We start from the raw sequence: 15404 nt of genomic DNA, 5'->3' as shown, positions 1-15404 counted from the left end.
AAGATTGTAAATTCACACAGCATGCAAAAAGCCCTTTATCCCAATTCATCTCTGCTGGCCAAGATGCCATCTAACCTAGTCCCATTTACCTGCATTTATCCTTTCCTATCCATGCATCTATCCAGCTCTCCTTTAAACATTGTAATTGTACCTATCTTTACAGCTTAGACAGTTGGATTCCTCGTATAAATGGTTTGTCATATGAGGATAGGTTAAACAGATTAGGTTAACACGTTCAGGAGTTTAGAAGAATGAGAAGTGATCTTATTGAAATGTACAAACCCCTAGTTAAACATAGTTAGGTACAAACTGAGTTGAAGCTTCCTCTGACTTGGGGAATCTAGTTCAGTTACAAAATAAGGGGTTGGCAGTCCAGAAATAAGGATAAATTTCTTCACCCACAGGATGGTAAATTTCTGGAAGAACCATTATGGGTAGTCATTAGGTCATAAATTATAGACTTCTAGATATTAAAGGGTTCGAGAGATATGGGATTAATGCATGGAAGCAGAACTGAGGTAAAAGATCTTGCAGTGGAATGAAGCAGACTTGGTCTACTGCAGTTTCTATTTTGTATATCCTCATGTTTAAAGAGGACGTGCCCTACAATGATACTTAGAGGGGTCACTCTGTGTATTGACAGAGAGTGGGACAGTGTCAGAATCAGAGATATAGGTTGAAAGCATGTTCTTCAGCTAACCAAGTCCATGCCAAGCATCAACACAAATGATATATTTAATCCCAATTTTTATTCTCACATCTCTCCCCCCCCCCCACTATTTCTACCACCCATCCTGATTATCAAATGTATGATTCCTTTACAACTGGAGTAATGTCCAGTCTGAGCACCACAGTTTGAGAAAGAGGGAAAGAATTTGAAGGGGGTGGAAGAAATTTGCTGGACTGATTCCAACAATGAGGGATTGGAGAAGTTGGAGTTATTTTTTGTTGGAACAGAGGAGATTGTGAATGATTCTGATCATGAAAAGGAGAAATTGTTTCCATTGGCAGAGGGATCAAGACCTAGAATGAAGGAAATAGGCCAACAAATTTGGAGCAAGTCAGGTAACACATAGATGGGTATCTTGGTCAGCACAGATCAGTTGGAGTGAATGGCCTGTTTCTGTGCTGCATTATTCTATGTACTCTAACCAGTTTACTGGTGCTTGGGTGGGATGATGCTGCCTCAGGCACCTGTGCTCTTGGTGGTGCTCACTGTCTTTCTCTTTGTGCTGTTGTGTCCTTGTGGTGCTGTGGTCACGGTGGGGAAAGAAGTCAGGACTGTTGGTCCCAAGAGCAGGGAGGAAATGGGAAGAATTCTGGCGGAGGAAAAAAAAATGTGTAGGCTATCTGTGGTCATTGATGTTGCCAATTCTCTGCAGGTGGCAAGTGTTTGGGTTTCCTTCCTTGCACCTACTGCCTACATGGTCACTGTCCTGGTGACAATGGCATTTCTCATAATCTCTCCCGATGACATACCTGAGCTCAGTTGCTGAGGTATTCACAGCTTTGCACAGTGGACCATTGGCTGTTTGGATCTCAGTGGAGGTTTCTTCCGCTGACGTGCTTTAATAAGAGAGGAATGCAAGGTAGGGAGGGAGAAGGTCTCACAACTTATTGAGTGAAAGATGAAATGGGCAGAGAGATCCATGAGAGAAAGGGAAAATATTCCCACAATATGGGAGCTAAAGTGAAACAGATAAAGATACACAGGCAATGGGGAGGGGAGGAAGAGAAGAGCAGGAAAGCAGTATGGGAAGGTAGAGGAGTGAGGGAGGCAGGCAAAATTAGCAGATTTAAGGAGACAGAAAGAGATAAAGAGAGGAAACAAGAATGTAAGCTGAGAGACCAGCTGATGAGAGAGAAGGAAGAGAAACTGGAGAGAAGCAGAGAGAGAGTGAGAAGGTCAATGTGGACACAGAAACTAACGTCACGATCATACGATGATAGAGAGGGAGGAAGACAAGATAACGAGGAGGAGAGGAAGATTTGGAAGAGAGAAGAAAGGAAGATGTCACCAGAGAGGGTCAGAAAGACTGAACACAGTGAAGCCAATAAGAAGAAAGAGGAGATGGCAAGAGAGAGTGTGAGGAAATCAAGGTGGAGAGAGGAAGATAAAATGGGCCAAGATAAAGAATGGAATACAAAATGGATGGAAAGGAAAAGGAGAGATGGAGAACAGCAGAGAGAGAGAAGGAAAGAATCTGGCCAAGGCAGAGATAGAGGAAGAGAAATTGGGAGGAGGCATAGAGGCAGAGAGGACAGACAGGGAGAAGTAGAGGAAGAGATAAACAGATATAGGGAGAGAGGCCAGGAAGACAGAGAGAGGGGACGGGGAGAAGGGCATAGATTGAGATGGGAAAGCCAGAAGGGCCGAGGGAAATGGAATAAGAGTAGAACTAGACAAGCAGAAGATGAAGATGAAGATAAGGCAAGCAGAGGAAGAGGAGAAGGGAAAAATCATAAAGGAAGGGAAGGTGGAATGATCGTTGAAAGCAGAAAAAAGACTCGGACAAGACACAGAGAAAGGCGATGGGAAGCAAGGTCAAGAGGGGAATGGAGGCCAACAGAAAGAATCTACATCCTAGTCAGTTAGGTTAAGTTCACAAGGTGAGCTTTAGCTTTGTCTCCTCTACCATTTTCTTGGCTGATGGTCATTGCACCTTTCAAATCTCCTGTTCTTGCTCATTACAGGTGATAGGAGCTTCCTCGGTCTGCTTACTGATTATGCCAACAACCTCAGAGAGGAAGAGCCATTTGTGGATAACAATGTCCGATCTGTCCCGAGAACGACGAATGACACCCAGACTCATACCTTCCACAGTTTCCTCCCAGCATTTTAAGGTGTCACTGTATTCTATCGACAATAAATGAACAAAGACAATATTTCTGAGGTATAACGTGTTAACTTACAATACAGATCCAGACATATAGAAATTCAGACCTTTGATGAGATAGTCAGATTCTTTTTCCCAGGGGAGAAATGTCTAATACTAGGGAGCATAACTTTAACATGAGAGGGGAAAAATTTGGAGGCTACGTGTGGGACATTTTTTAAATATACCTGGTATAGGCTAGCAGAGGTGGAGATGGAAGCAGATAGCATTGTATCACTGAAGAGGGGTTCGGATAAGTATATTAATATTCATGGTGGACAGATATGAGTCAAGTGCAGGCAGAAAGGTTTAGATTGACTTTGTGCTTGGCACAGACATCATGGGCCAAAGAGCCTGTTTCTGTGCTGTACTTTTCTATTCCAAGCAGGGTATTTCAGATCAGTGCAGTTCACAATGTTCCTGCTATGATGAGTTGTTTGTTTCATCTACCAATACAGAGCTGGCTGGGATTGTGATTTGGACATGTTGAGTGAGTGTCAAGTGGATGATTTATGCACTTTCATGTGGATAAGGTAGTTTATCCAGTTGTGGGGAAAACAGTAGGGCAAATTATTATCCTAATATCAAGTAACAGTGAAGGGGAGGAGGGAGTAAGGATGAAAGGAGAGGGCAGGGAGCAAGGAGGAATGGAAGATGAGAGCTGAAAGAGAAATAGGGGAGTGTGGTGAAAGGGGTAGAATCGAAAGAACAAAAAGAGCAACAGTAGGTCAATTGAACTGTTAGAAGAGGAGGGGTGGAATTGGGGGATGAGGGCTGGTGATAGGTAGAGACAGATAAGGAAAGAGGGAGATGGGAACTGTTGATGGGGAGATGGAGAAATGAGTTCCTCTCATCTTCTTTCCCCTCACTCCCTGGCCCTATCTCACCCAATTCCTTCACACTCCCTCCCAGCTCCACTCCTTCCAACCCCAATCTCCCTCTCCCCAGTTATTCTCTCCTCAACTCTAACCTTTCCTCATAAACCCCACTCTTTCCCCCACCCCCTCATAAGATATAGGAGCAAAATCAAATCATTCGGCCCATCAAGTCGTCTCCGAAGCCCTATCCCTCCCCCAGTCATGTGCCCCTCTCCCATTCTGTACCCACCCATGATGTAATTAGAAGCTCGCGCTGGTATGTAAATTATTCGGGGGTGACGATACCGGACAGCCAATCAAAGCGCGAAGCGGTGACTCACCATATAAGGGCAGCTCGCGCCATAAAAGGAAACATTGTCTCTTTATATGGGGAGGAGAAAGTAGCGCCGGGCACCGGAGTCGCGCTGCCTCCGCCATTGAGGGAATCCTCGACCGCCGGAGTTTCCAGTCATTGATTTATTTCTGGAGCAGTGGTGTGATTGGGGGAGAGATAGGTTCTTTTGGCAGGGCGGGTATGGTGGGTCGGGTGATGCGGGCTCGTGGGTGAGCGCGGGATTATTTGCTGGGCGTGGAACAGAGTGCCGCGCTGTGCTGCGACTGCCGGTGTAGCGAGTTGGTGGCGGGAGTGAGAAGCAGCGGCGGGTTCCGTACGGACCGGAGCCCGCACCATGCTGCAGAGCCAGGCCGGAGTTAACGACAGCGTCTCGACCGTGGGCAACCTGCAGCAGGCGCCTCCGCCGCCACCACCACCCGCAGCGCCCCCGCCACCGGGTAGCGTCCGCAACCGGGAACGGGAGCCTCCCCTCAGCTCCGCCTACAGTGGCTCGGAGGGCAGCAGCGACGACGAGGATGACCTGGTGGTGCCCCCGGCCCCGGTTGACAGGCGCGGGGTGAAGCGTCGGGTGTCGGACATGGAGGCAGCGGTCGGCTTGACCGGACACGACCCGAGCCTGGACTGCGGTGGCGGCCCGGGTCTGGCAGCGGGCAGCGGCGGTGGGGCTTACGGGGTGGTTGCAGCGGGAGGCCCGGCAGCTGCAGCGGCCGGGCTGAAACCGGGCAAGAAAACGCGAGGCAGAGTGAAGATCAAAATGGAATTCATCGACAACAAGTTGAGGAGATACACGACTTTCAGCAAGAGGAAGACGGGCATCATGAAGAAGGTGAGCGGCCCGGGCCGCCGCTGACGCTGCCGGCCTCGGCTGACAGCTCGCTGGCAAGCTCTGGGTTAAATGAGGCGGAGAGGGGGCCGGGTGGAGGGGTGGGCTGTTTATTCTCTCTCTCTCCCACCTCTTCCTCCCCTCTCTCCCTCCCCCACTATCCGGATCCACTTCTGTATTGATGGGGACAGGTTAACCCCCGTGCCTGTGGGCGGGTTGGTTAAGACAACTTGTTGGATGCACGGCGGGGACAATCGGAGTTGCAAAAATATTGCAGCCGGGATACCTCAACAGGTTGCTGGAAATCCAGCCTGCTTTCTGCGGGTACTAGTGTCCGCCGCGACTGCTCTGCGGAATGTGTGCCCTGTTGAAGCTGTCTCTTTTACCTCGTGGTGTAAAATAGCAGATGCACTGTAACCTGGTGACCTTTTGCAGAGTGATGGTGCCAACCCTGCTGGTGTCTGCACCTAGAGCTGTTATTGGGACTGTGGATCGATAGCGCCCCCGTTCCACTCCCTCTCCTTTTCTCCCCAGTTCAAACTAGTTTACTTCCTGGTGCTCCAGTGGTTGGGAGTCCTCTCGCGATGTGAAGAGCCTGATCTGTTCCTCTCATATCCCCTTTGCCAATCACCAGTCCAGCTCTTGGCTCCATCCCTCCCCCTCCTGTCTTCTCCTATCATTTCGGATCTCCCCCTCCCCCTCCCACTTTCAAATCTCTTACCAGCTCTTCTTTCAGTTAGTCCTGACGAGGGGTCTCGGCCCGAACCGCCAACTGTACCTCTTCCTAGAGATGCTGCCTGGCCTGCTGCATTCACCAGCAACTTTGATGTGTGTGGCAGGATATACAGTATGTTAGGCTCAACTCCCCCTGGACTTGGAGGGGAGAGCAGTTAGCCAAGGTATCTGTCCAATGGCCTGGTGTCCATCAGTGCTCAGCATAGGACATGTACTTGGTGTGAGGGGTCATGTGCTGTTGAGCAGGAGCTATGAATTACAAACCTTTTGTTGTGAAGTGGACTTCTGGAAGCTTTTGATACCATCCAGTGGTTACTGGGACTATGGTGGCACTCTGTTATCCTTTTTCACATCTGCCTCAGAACCTGATGTTAGAACTTTGAGTGGGTGAACCGTGGCAACGTGTTAGGCTCTGGCCAGGTATTGAAAACCTGGCCATCTTCAGCTGCTCAGTGCTGCAGTCAGAGGCTCCCACCTGCTGCTGACAAAGAAAAGCAGGGGAGCTGCCTCTGTCACCCAGCAGCACACATCCACTGCTTTGAGGCTGCTAATGGCTAGAATTCAGACCACATGGCATAGCAGAAGTATGCCATTTGGCCAATCGAGCGTGCTCTGCCGTGGCCTATTGTTATTTTGAGATATAGAATGGTAACAGGTCCTTCTGGCCCAGTGAGTCAGCACCACCCATTACACCCCTGTGACCAATTAACCTGCTAACCTGTATGCCTTTGGAGTGTGGGAGAAAGCTGAGCACCCACGTGGCCACAGGGAGACCGTACAAACTCCTGAGAGTGGGTGAATTGACCCCGGGTCACAGGTGCTCTCATAGCCTAACGGTAACTGCTACACTGCCATAACAAATTTATTTTCCCTCTCAAATCTGCCCTCTCCCCTTTGCCTTTGCTGCCCTTACCAATCAAAAGCTATCAAGCTCTGCTTCAAATTAACAGGAGCCTGAGCATCATTGTAACTTGCCGACCACTGCAGTCGGTCCACAGTAGATACATTTAGTAGATGAGTCACAAATGCACACCAGCAGCTCTCCTTTGTTAGGGGTTTGAGGAGTTTTGGTATAGCAGCTGAGACTTTTGCAAATTTCCACAGAATCAGGTGTACTGACATTAAATCTGTTCTGCAGCAGCAGTGTGGTTCGAAGACATAATTGCTAATTACAAAATAACTCGTGCAAAACAAGGGAAGATGAAGCAATGTTCATGGTTCTGGTCAAGGTGGCACTGATAAATTGTGACTACGTGCAGCTGCAATGGAAATCATGGAATATTCTCGTTTAGGATCACTGGCTGAAATCCTCAGTCACAGCCATGGGAGCATCAATAAGCAACATCGTTTTAGGATGATTTTAAAAGAAGTATGTATCCTCAAATTCCGTGGACTATGGGCGGCAGACTTGGGACGCAAATGCAGTTCCCCTTTAAGAAAGAGAAAGGCAAGCTGCTTTGTATGTACGATTGAAACACAGAGCTCTTAGACCTCCACTCTTGACTGTCCTGCTGCTGAATGTACAGACTCAAGAAATTAAGTTTGAAGACCTCAGCAAGATTGCAGTACCAGAGGGACATCAGGGACTGCTATGTAGTTTGCTTCATGAAAGCATGGCTTACCCCTGGCCATTTCAGATGTAGTGCTGCAGTCTGTGGGCTTCACGCTCCACCACAATGATGGAATAGCTCAGTGTTTTAAAAGTAAAGGAAGTGGAGCATGCTTTAGGATTAACTCATTGTGGTGTTTCCATCTCAATCCTGCTCACCTGACCAAGAGCATCTAGTGGTCAAGTTTTGTACTATTTACGCACTGAGGGAGGTTTTTGCTGTCATCTTGGTAGTGGTGTATATTCCACCCCTGGCCAGCATCAGGTAGGCACTGCAAAAGCTGCACACTGTGATCAGCAGTCACCCTGATGCCTTTCCTATCATTGCAGTGGATTACAACCAGGCTAACTTGAACAACTACCACCAACATATCAGCTGTGGAACTGGAGGAGCCAAAGCACTTGGCTCTGTTACACCACCATCAAGAAGGCTTTTTGTGCCATTCCACGTCCACACTTTGGAAAGTCTGATCGTACCTCGTACTTCTCCCAGAGACTAAAGATCGCAGCACCAGTGTTGAGGACCAAGGAGGTACGGTCAGGGGAGGCGGAGGAGCACTTGCAGGACTGCTTTGAGTTGGTGGACTGGACGATATTCAGGGATTCATCCTTGAACGTGAATGAAAACACCATAAGATCTGTGTGTGTGAGTGCGTGCCTTCGAGAACATACCAGATATACCCAGATCAAAAGCTGTGGATGAACTAGGAGATTCACAGTCTGCCGACGGCTGGCTCTGACATTCGAGACCAATGATCCAAAATTATACAAGAAGTTTAGGTACGACCTATGGAAGGCTATTTTAAGAGCAAAAACACAATTCTGTTTGAAGTTAGAGACCGAATCAGATGCACGTTAGCCTTGGCAGGGTATTCAGGCCATTACTTTTTACAAGGCAAAACCCAACATTGTAAATGGGTGGTGCATCACTGCTCGATGAGCTTAACTCCTTTATGTGCACTTTGAAAGGGAGAATAAAACTCCACCTGTGCAAATCCCTGCAGCATCTGGTCACTTTGTGATCTCTATTTCAGAGACCAACATCAGAACTTCTTTCAAGAAGGTGTCAGGCCCTGATGGTGTACCTGGTAGGGCTCTGAAAACCTGTGCAAACCAACTGACAGGAGTGCTCAAGGACATAGTGGATCTCTCACTGCTGCAGTTGTAGGTTTCTACCTGCTTCAGAAGGGTGGCAAACATACCAGTGCCTGAGAAGAGCTGTCTCACAGCTATAGCCCAGTTACACTTGCATCTACCGTGATGAAATGCTTTGAGAGACTGGCCATGGTCAGAATTAACTCCCGCCTAAGCAGGGACCTGGACTTCGCCTATCGCCGCAATAATTCTACACCAGGTGCAACCTCACTATCTCTTCACTCGGCCTTGGATCAGCTAGACAATGGCGGTACCTGCTTCAGGTTTGATGCTAGTTAATGACTACAGCTCAGCGTTCAACACAGTCCTCTCAGTTCTAATCAAAAAGCTCCAAAACCTGGGCCTCTGCAACTCCATCCTTGGTTTTCTCATTGAAAGATGAGTCACTGCAGATCTGAAGCCACCTTCACATTTCAGGAACAGCTTCTTCCCCTCTGCATTAGATTTCTGAAGGGACAATAAACTATGTATGCTACCTCACTTTTAGTTTTGTTGTCTTTTTGTGCTAATTATTTAATTTATATTATATGTTGTAATTTGTAGTGATGTACTGGTGCAAAGTAATAAATTTTACACCATGTGCCAGTGATATTAAACATTGCCTTGATTCTGATCATATAAAAGTCTGATGGGGCTTTCAAGTTTTCAGCGTGGGTCGTGGGTCTCGGGCTCCTGTACCACCTCCCTGACGGTGTTAAAGAGAAGGAGGAATGGCCCAGATGGTGAGGGTCCTCAGTGATGGGTGCATGAGCAGGAAGTTTGGGCAGTTTTGCCTGTGATGAAGCTGGTGGAGTCTACGACCCTTGGCGGCATTTGCAGTGGAGCTTGTGATGTAATCAGTCTATTCTTCACATTATCTACATAGAGTCTTTGACATGCTAAGTCTCAAACTCTTCATGGCTCCCTGATCAATGTGTTGGGCCCAGCAAAGATCCTTTGAGATGTTGACGCAGAAACTTAAAGCTCACAATTTCCGCTGACCCTTCAACAAGGTTGGTGTGTTTTCCTGACTTCCCCTTCCTAAATCCAATGTCAGTTCCTTGTTTTTGGTGACATTGAATGTAAGATGACACTACTCAGCTAGCCAATCTGTCACTCTCTTCTATACCTCCTTGTTGCCATCTGCAACTTCAGTTGTGTCATAGGTGCATTTGTAGATGGTGTTTGAGCTGTGCCTAGCCACACAGTTATGAATGTAAGGGAATGAATCAGTGGGCTAAGCTAACAACCTTGAGGTACACTTGTCAGTGAGATGTTATTACTGATCTATACTGACTAGTTACACCACAGCTTGGCATAGAGGATTTGGTGCACAGGATCGCAGGAGACTGCCGAGGATTGTAGACTCAGTCACGGGCATAACCCTCCCTGCCATCGAGGACATCAAGATGTGATGCCTCAGGAAGAAGGCATCCATCATTAGGGAAGCTCCCCTCCTGCAACATGCCTCCTCCTTCCTACCACCCGGAAGAAGTACAGGAACCTACACGATTTAGAAACTGCTTTTTCCCCTCCAAAAAATTTCTGAACAATACCTCATTAATACTGTTTGTAAGCATTATTTACTTGTTTGTTTATTGGATAATTTATAGTAATTTTGTCTTTGGTGCAAAACCACTGTTTGAGAAAAGGAGCCAGTCAGAAGTCAGCAACTATTGGCCAGTTAGCCCAACATCTGGTCTTGGGGAAATGCTGGAATCCATTATTATGAAGAATCCGAATCGGGTTTAATATTACCAGTGTATGTCCTGAAATTTGTTAACTTTGCAGCAGCAAAAAGAAGTTAAGTTCAGTAAGTAGTGAGATAATGTTCATGGGTTCAATGTCCATTCAGAAATTTGGCAGAGGGGAAGAAGCTGTTTCTGAACCGTTGTGTGTGCCTTCAGGCTCATGTATCTCCTTGATGGGAGCAATGAGGAAAGGGCATGCCCTGGGTGATGGGGGTCTTCAGTGATGAATGCTGCCTTCTTGAGACATCTCTTCTCGATGCTGGGGAGGCTGGTGCCCATGATGGAGCTGACTGAGTTTTCAACTTCTTGCAGCTTATTTTGATCCTGTGCAGTGCCCCCTGCCCAAACCAGACTGTGATGTAGCCAGTTAGAATGCTCTCCAGGGAAATTTGCGAGTGTCTTGGTGACATGCCGAATCTCCTCAAATGCCTAATGAAATGTAGCTGCTGTTGGGCCCAGGATAGATCCTCAGAAATGTCACCCGGGATTTTGAAATTGCCCATCCTTTCCACTTCTGATCCCCCTGAGGACTGCTATAAGTTCCCTTGTCTTGCCCTTTCTGAAGTCCACAATCAATTCTTTGGTCTTACTGACGTTAAATGCAAAGCTGTTGTTCTGGCAGCACTCAACTAGCTGATACCTTGCTCCTGTGCACCACCTCATCCCCATCTGAAATTCTGCCAATGAATGTTGTATCGTCAGCAAATTTTTGGGTGGCATTTGAGCTGTGCCTAGCCACACGGATGTGGGAGTAGAGGGAGAGTAGAGCAGTGGTCTAAGCACACATGCTTGAGGTGCACCAGTGTTGATTATCAGCGAGGTGGAGATGTTATTTCTGATCCGCAGACTGTGGTCTTCCGGTGAGGAAGTCAAGGATCCAGTTGCAGAGGGAGGTACAGAGGCCCAGGATTTGGAGTTTTTCAATCAGAACTATAGGAATGATTATATTAAATGGTGACCTGAATTCAATAAACAGCAGCCTGACATTATTAGTATTGTCCAGGTGATCCAAGAGCCAGTGAGGTTGCATCTGCTGTGGACCTGTTGCAGTGTTGGGCAGTTTGCAGTGGGTCCAGGTCCTTGCTGAATCAGGAGTTGATTCTGGCCATAAACAACTCCAAAGCATTTCATCTCTGTAAATGTGAGTCTTTAAGGCAGTTTAGCTTGCTGCTCTTGGGGACTGAGATGATTGTTGCCCTTTTGAATCAACTGGGAACTTTTGACTGTAATAATAAGAGATAGAAAATGTCTTGAACACCTGCCAGTTGATTGGCATAGGTTTTCAGAGAACTCCCAGGTACAGCATCAGGGCCCATCACCTTCACCCTCTTGAAAAATGATTGTGCGTCAGCTTCTAGGACAGATCTCAGGGTCACTGGGTGTTGCAGAAATCCTCATAGCTGTAGTTTCATTTTCCCTTTTAAAGCGAGCAATAAAGACTTTGAGCTCATTTGGAGTGAAGCATCATAGCCATTCATGATGTTAGGTTTTGCCTTGTAGGAAGTAATGGCCTGCAAACACTGACAGAGTTGAACCCTGCTGATTCTGTCTCTTACCATCTTCGGAGTTGTTCTCTTGCTCTTGAAAGTCCTCTGTAAGTTCTACCCAGCCTTCTTGTAGAGTGGGGGATCCCTGGACTAGCTCTTGGCAGACTATGAATCTCCTGGTTAATCCACGGCTTTTGATTTGGGAAGGTGCAGTATGTTCCCATGGGCACACCCTCATCCACACAAGGTTTCATTAAGTCCGTGACAACTGTGGCCTATTTATTCTGATTTGAAAGTGAATCCGTGAATACAGTCCAGTCCACTGACTCGACAGCCCTGTAAGTGTTCTTGTGCCTCCCTTGTCCTTGCTGCCTTGGTGCTCACGTGGTACTGTGTGGAGTTCAATTTCTGCCTGTACTCAGCAAGCAGAGGTAGAGCCGGATAATCAGACTTCGCGATGTGTGGGCGTAGAGTAGCACAGTAAGTGCCCTTGAGGGTAATATAACAGTGGTCCAGTGTGTTGGCTCCTCTGTTTCTGCAGGTGATATGTTGGTAATAATTGTTCAGAGACGTTTTCAAGCCGGTCTAGTGATGGAGAAGACATGAGGGTGAGCTGCTTTGTGCCTGTTGATGGGATGTACACTGTGGATGAAAACTCCCACAGCAGATAAAATGAACGATGCTTGATTGTGCGATGTTCTGGATTAGGTGGGCAGGACTGGGACAGCAGCACAGGGAGTTGATCGAGACAGTGAAGTAGAATCAACTTGGTTCTGTGCTGGGGAAATGGTGCTTAATACATCTTGGTGCTTAAGGATGTAACAAGCAGGATGAATAATGGGAAACCAGGTATTTGATCAGATGCTGAAAGTTTAATACATGATGAGAAGGGAGCTCTTCACGCTGGAGTACATATTACCATGATACAGTATTAAACAAAATCCGTTTGGGATAGATGCATCATTTTGGGGTGGGGGGGGCTGGAACTAGTGAGGTGCCACAGACATCCATGCTGGGCCTCTGCAGTTTACAATCTTTAAATGAAGCAACTGAACTGGAGAATAATTCTGAAATGGGAATGGCAATTGTGAGCAGGCCTTTGGAATAGAAATTGAGCAACCGGGTACAGATCTGGCAGATTAGAGTGTGATGTGGGAGCGGATTGGAGGCGTGTAATGTGGGAGTGGATTATACATTTTGAGAGGAAGCTCGGAATGGTGGAAAGCTTTTTAAATGCTGCTGTACGGAAGGTTCTAGGTGCCCTTGTACATGAAATACAAAGTTAGTGTAGAGGACAACAAGTGATTTGGAAGGTCAGTGGGGTGTTGGCCTTTACTGTGGAGTATAGAAGTAGGGAGGATTTAGTGTGGGTTTATAGGCCACTGGTGAGACTGTATCTGGAAAACTGCTAACGGTTGATTTTTCTATTTAAAGAGCATTGAAGATTTTTGATCATTGGAGTAAGAGGTTTGTCCCATAGCAAAGGTAGTTCTGCTGCTTCTCAAGCCTGCTGCACTATTCAGTAAGGCTGTGGATAATCCAATATTGACCTCTGCTTCAATTTCATGTCTTCTCCCAGAGTGCTTGTCTCCTGGGTAGTTTTACTACTTTTGCTGATGGCCCATGGTCTAGGCTGGAAGCTGAGTCTTGGAATGTAGACCAGACTACAAACTCAAAGCAGCTGCTTAGAAGTTCATCTGTTTCCTCAGACCACTGGGGTGGGTTATATGGAGATAACCCTCCCCTGATGGTCTGAGCTAAATTTAATGAACCTCTGAGTGAGCATGGTTAACTCCCTGGGAGGCAGCTACATTGGTCGGCATTTGGATTATTCACCCAGGCCTTCGTGCACTTCACTTCACTTCACTTCACTGTCACTTGGATAATCTGACTTTCTTGGGTCCTTGTCAGATTTTCCAGACTATTGTTTGTTACTTGTGTTATTACTCCATCTGTATTGAGAAAAGGCTAATTAATAATCTGGTGGTTAAGAGGCCTTGGGGAAGAACGATCTTAACTTTTTATAAGATTTTGAAAGTGTTGGTCCCGGTGTGAAATGGAGATCTTAATGCAAACTACAAAGGTGTGAGGCATGAGTTGGGAAACATTTAAAATATGACAGAAGCTAACTTTTAAAGAATTAATACATAACTAATCTGTATATAATCCCTTAATAAGCACAAAATCCTAGCCCTGACTGGCTAATGAAATGTTAGCTTGGATGTCATAAATTGTGGAACTGTTCCCATAGAAGGAAAGTTAGCAAATGTAGCTATTTTAAGATGAGACCAAGCTATTGACTGGTTGGTTTGACATACAGAATTGCCAACTGCCACTTGGCTGGATTGGGCAGAATTTGAATGAATTATTGAAAGAGTATTTGCATTTGATAAATCTGAGTTGTAAGCAGCTAAATAGATACAAGGAAAACAGGTGGTGATTCATCCCTTTAAGTTGCCACATGGAGCCCACTCTGCGTCAATCAATTCATTCCCATTTTGTTCAATGTCCTTGTGTTAATTAATCTAATGGACAACAAATGGTAGGAGTATGGCGACTACTTGGGATTGGAGGCTTGACTAGAAGTCAGGAGTAGTACAGGTTGAGTACTCCTTATCCAAAAACCTCCAAAATCTGAAGTTTGTTTGAACACTGATATGACTTCACAAATGGAAAATTCCACATGGATCCCAGGTGAGGCACACCACAGACAGTTCTGAGAAGGGACCTTGGATATGTAATGAACAGAAGTTAGCAAAAAATAGAGAAACACTGCATAAAGTGAGAAATAATCTTGATTGTGTATTGAAAGAGTGGATTTGTCAGTGTCAGAGTGAACACATGCTGATCATGTAACAAGCAAAGATCTATCACAGCAAACTGAAAATTGAAGGTAGTTGTGAATATTCAGCAGACTGGTTGCAGAAATTTAAGAAAATACATGGCATCTGCTGGTCCTGAAGCAGCAGAGAACTTCATTGAGTTTGCCAAGATTGTTGCTGATGAAAATCTAACACCAGAACAAGTCGACAATGCTGATTTTTTTAAAATGCCGGTTTTCTTTATTCTACAACATGTTAGAGATCTTTGTAGAAAAAACTATGAAAATTTAGCATTTTAAATGGTGGGGAATTGAAAAGTAATGGCATTTAGAGGGATCTTATGAGGTTAGTATACAGATAACAGGCAATTCGGAAGGCAAATTGTATTGCCTAATATTTCAAGAGGACTTAGAACAAGAGTGACACTCACAACACACTGGAGGAACTCAGCAGGTAGGGCAGCATCCGTGGAAACGATGAGTCGATGTTTCGGGCCGGAACCCTTCGTCAGGACTGTAGAGGGAAAGGGCAGAGGCCCTATAAAGAAGGTGAGGGGAGGGTGGGAAGGAGAAGGCTGGTAGGTTCCAGGTGAAAAACCAGTAAGGGGAAAGATAAAGAGGTGGGGGAAGGAGGCAGGGAGGTGATAGGCAGGAAAGGTGAAGAAAGAATAGAGGAAAACACAATGGGTAGTAGAAGGAGCCGGGACCATGAGGGAGGTGGTAGGCAGCTGGGGAACAAGAGTGGATCTTACTTGGTCGTATTACAGAGTTGAGATGAGACCACACAGGGTTACTGTGTTCACTGACTCTAAGAGAAGTAATCAAGGGAGTGATTGAAAGTTTGCCAGCTTTGGGAGATGTCAGATTTATCCTGTGAATAAAGATGAAACCCACTGGGCCTTTCTTTCCTCTGGAGTTCAGGATGACTGTCTTGTGTGCCCTGTGCAGTGACATGT

The 15404-nt window shown here is 46.3% G+C and overlaps 1 protein-coding gene across 2 annotated transcripts in view; it reads left to right on the top strand.

Moving 5' to 3' along the window:
• The first annotated feature begins 4189 nt into the window (after window positions 1-4189).
• Window positions 4190-15404, top strand: part of LOC134342430 (serum response factor-like) — a 71764-nt gene continuing 60549 nt past the window's right edge. Inside the window, exon 1 of one of the 2 annotated variants that reach the window (XM_063040550.1) lies at window positions 4190-4914. In XM_063040550.1, coding sequence (XP_062896620.1) covers window positions 4423-4914 — 492 coding nt within the window. In that variant the 5' untranslated portion in view covers window positions 4190-4422. The remainder of the gene's footprint in view (window positions 4915-15404) is intronic. The other variant, XM_063040551.1, reaches the window with a different exon arrangement.

Source organism: Mobula hypostoma, chromosome 2 (genome assembly GCF_963921235.1).
Source record: "Mobula hypostoma chromosome 2, sMobHyp1.1, whole genome shotgun sequence".
NCBI lineage: Eukaryota > Metazoa > Chordata > Chondrichthyes > Myliobatiformes > Myliobatidae > Mobula > Mobula hypostoma.
Note: the sequence above shows the minus strand (reverse complement) of the source record. Positions and strands in the feature narration are given on the sequence as shown.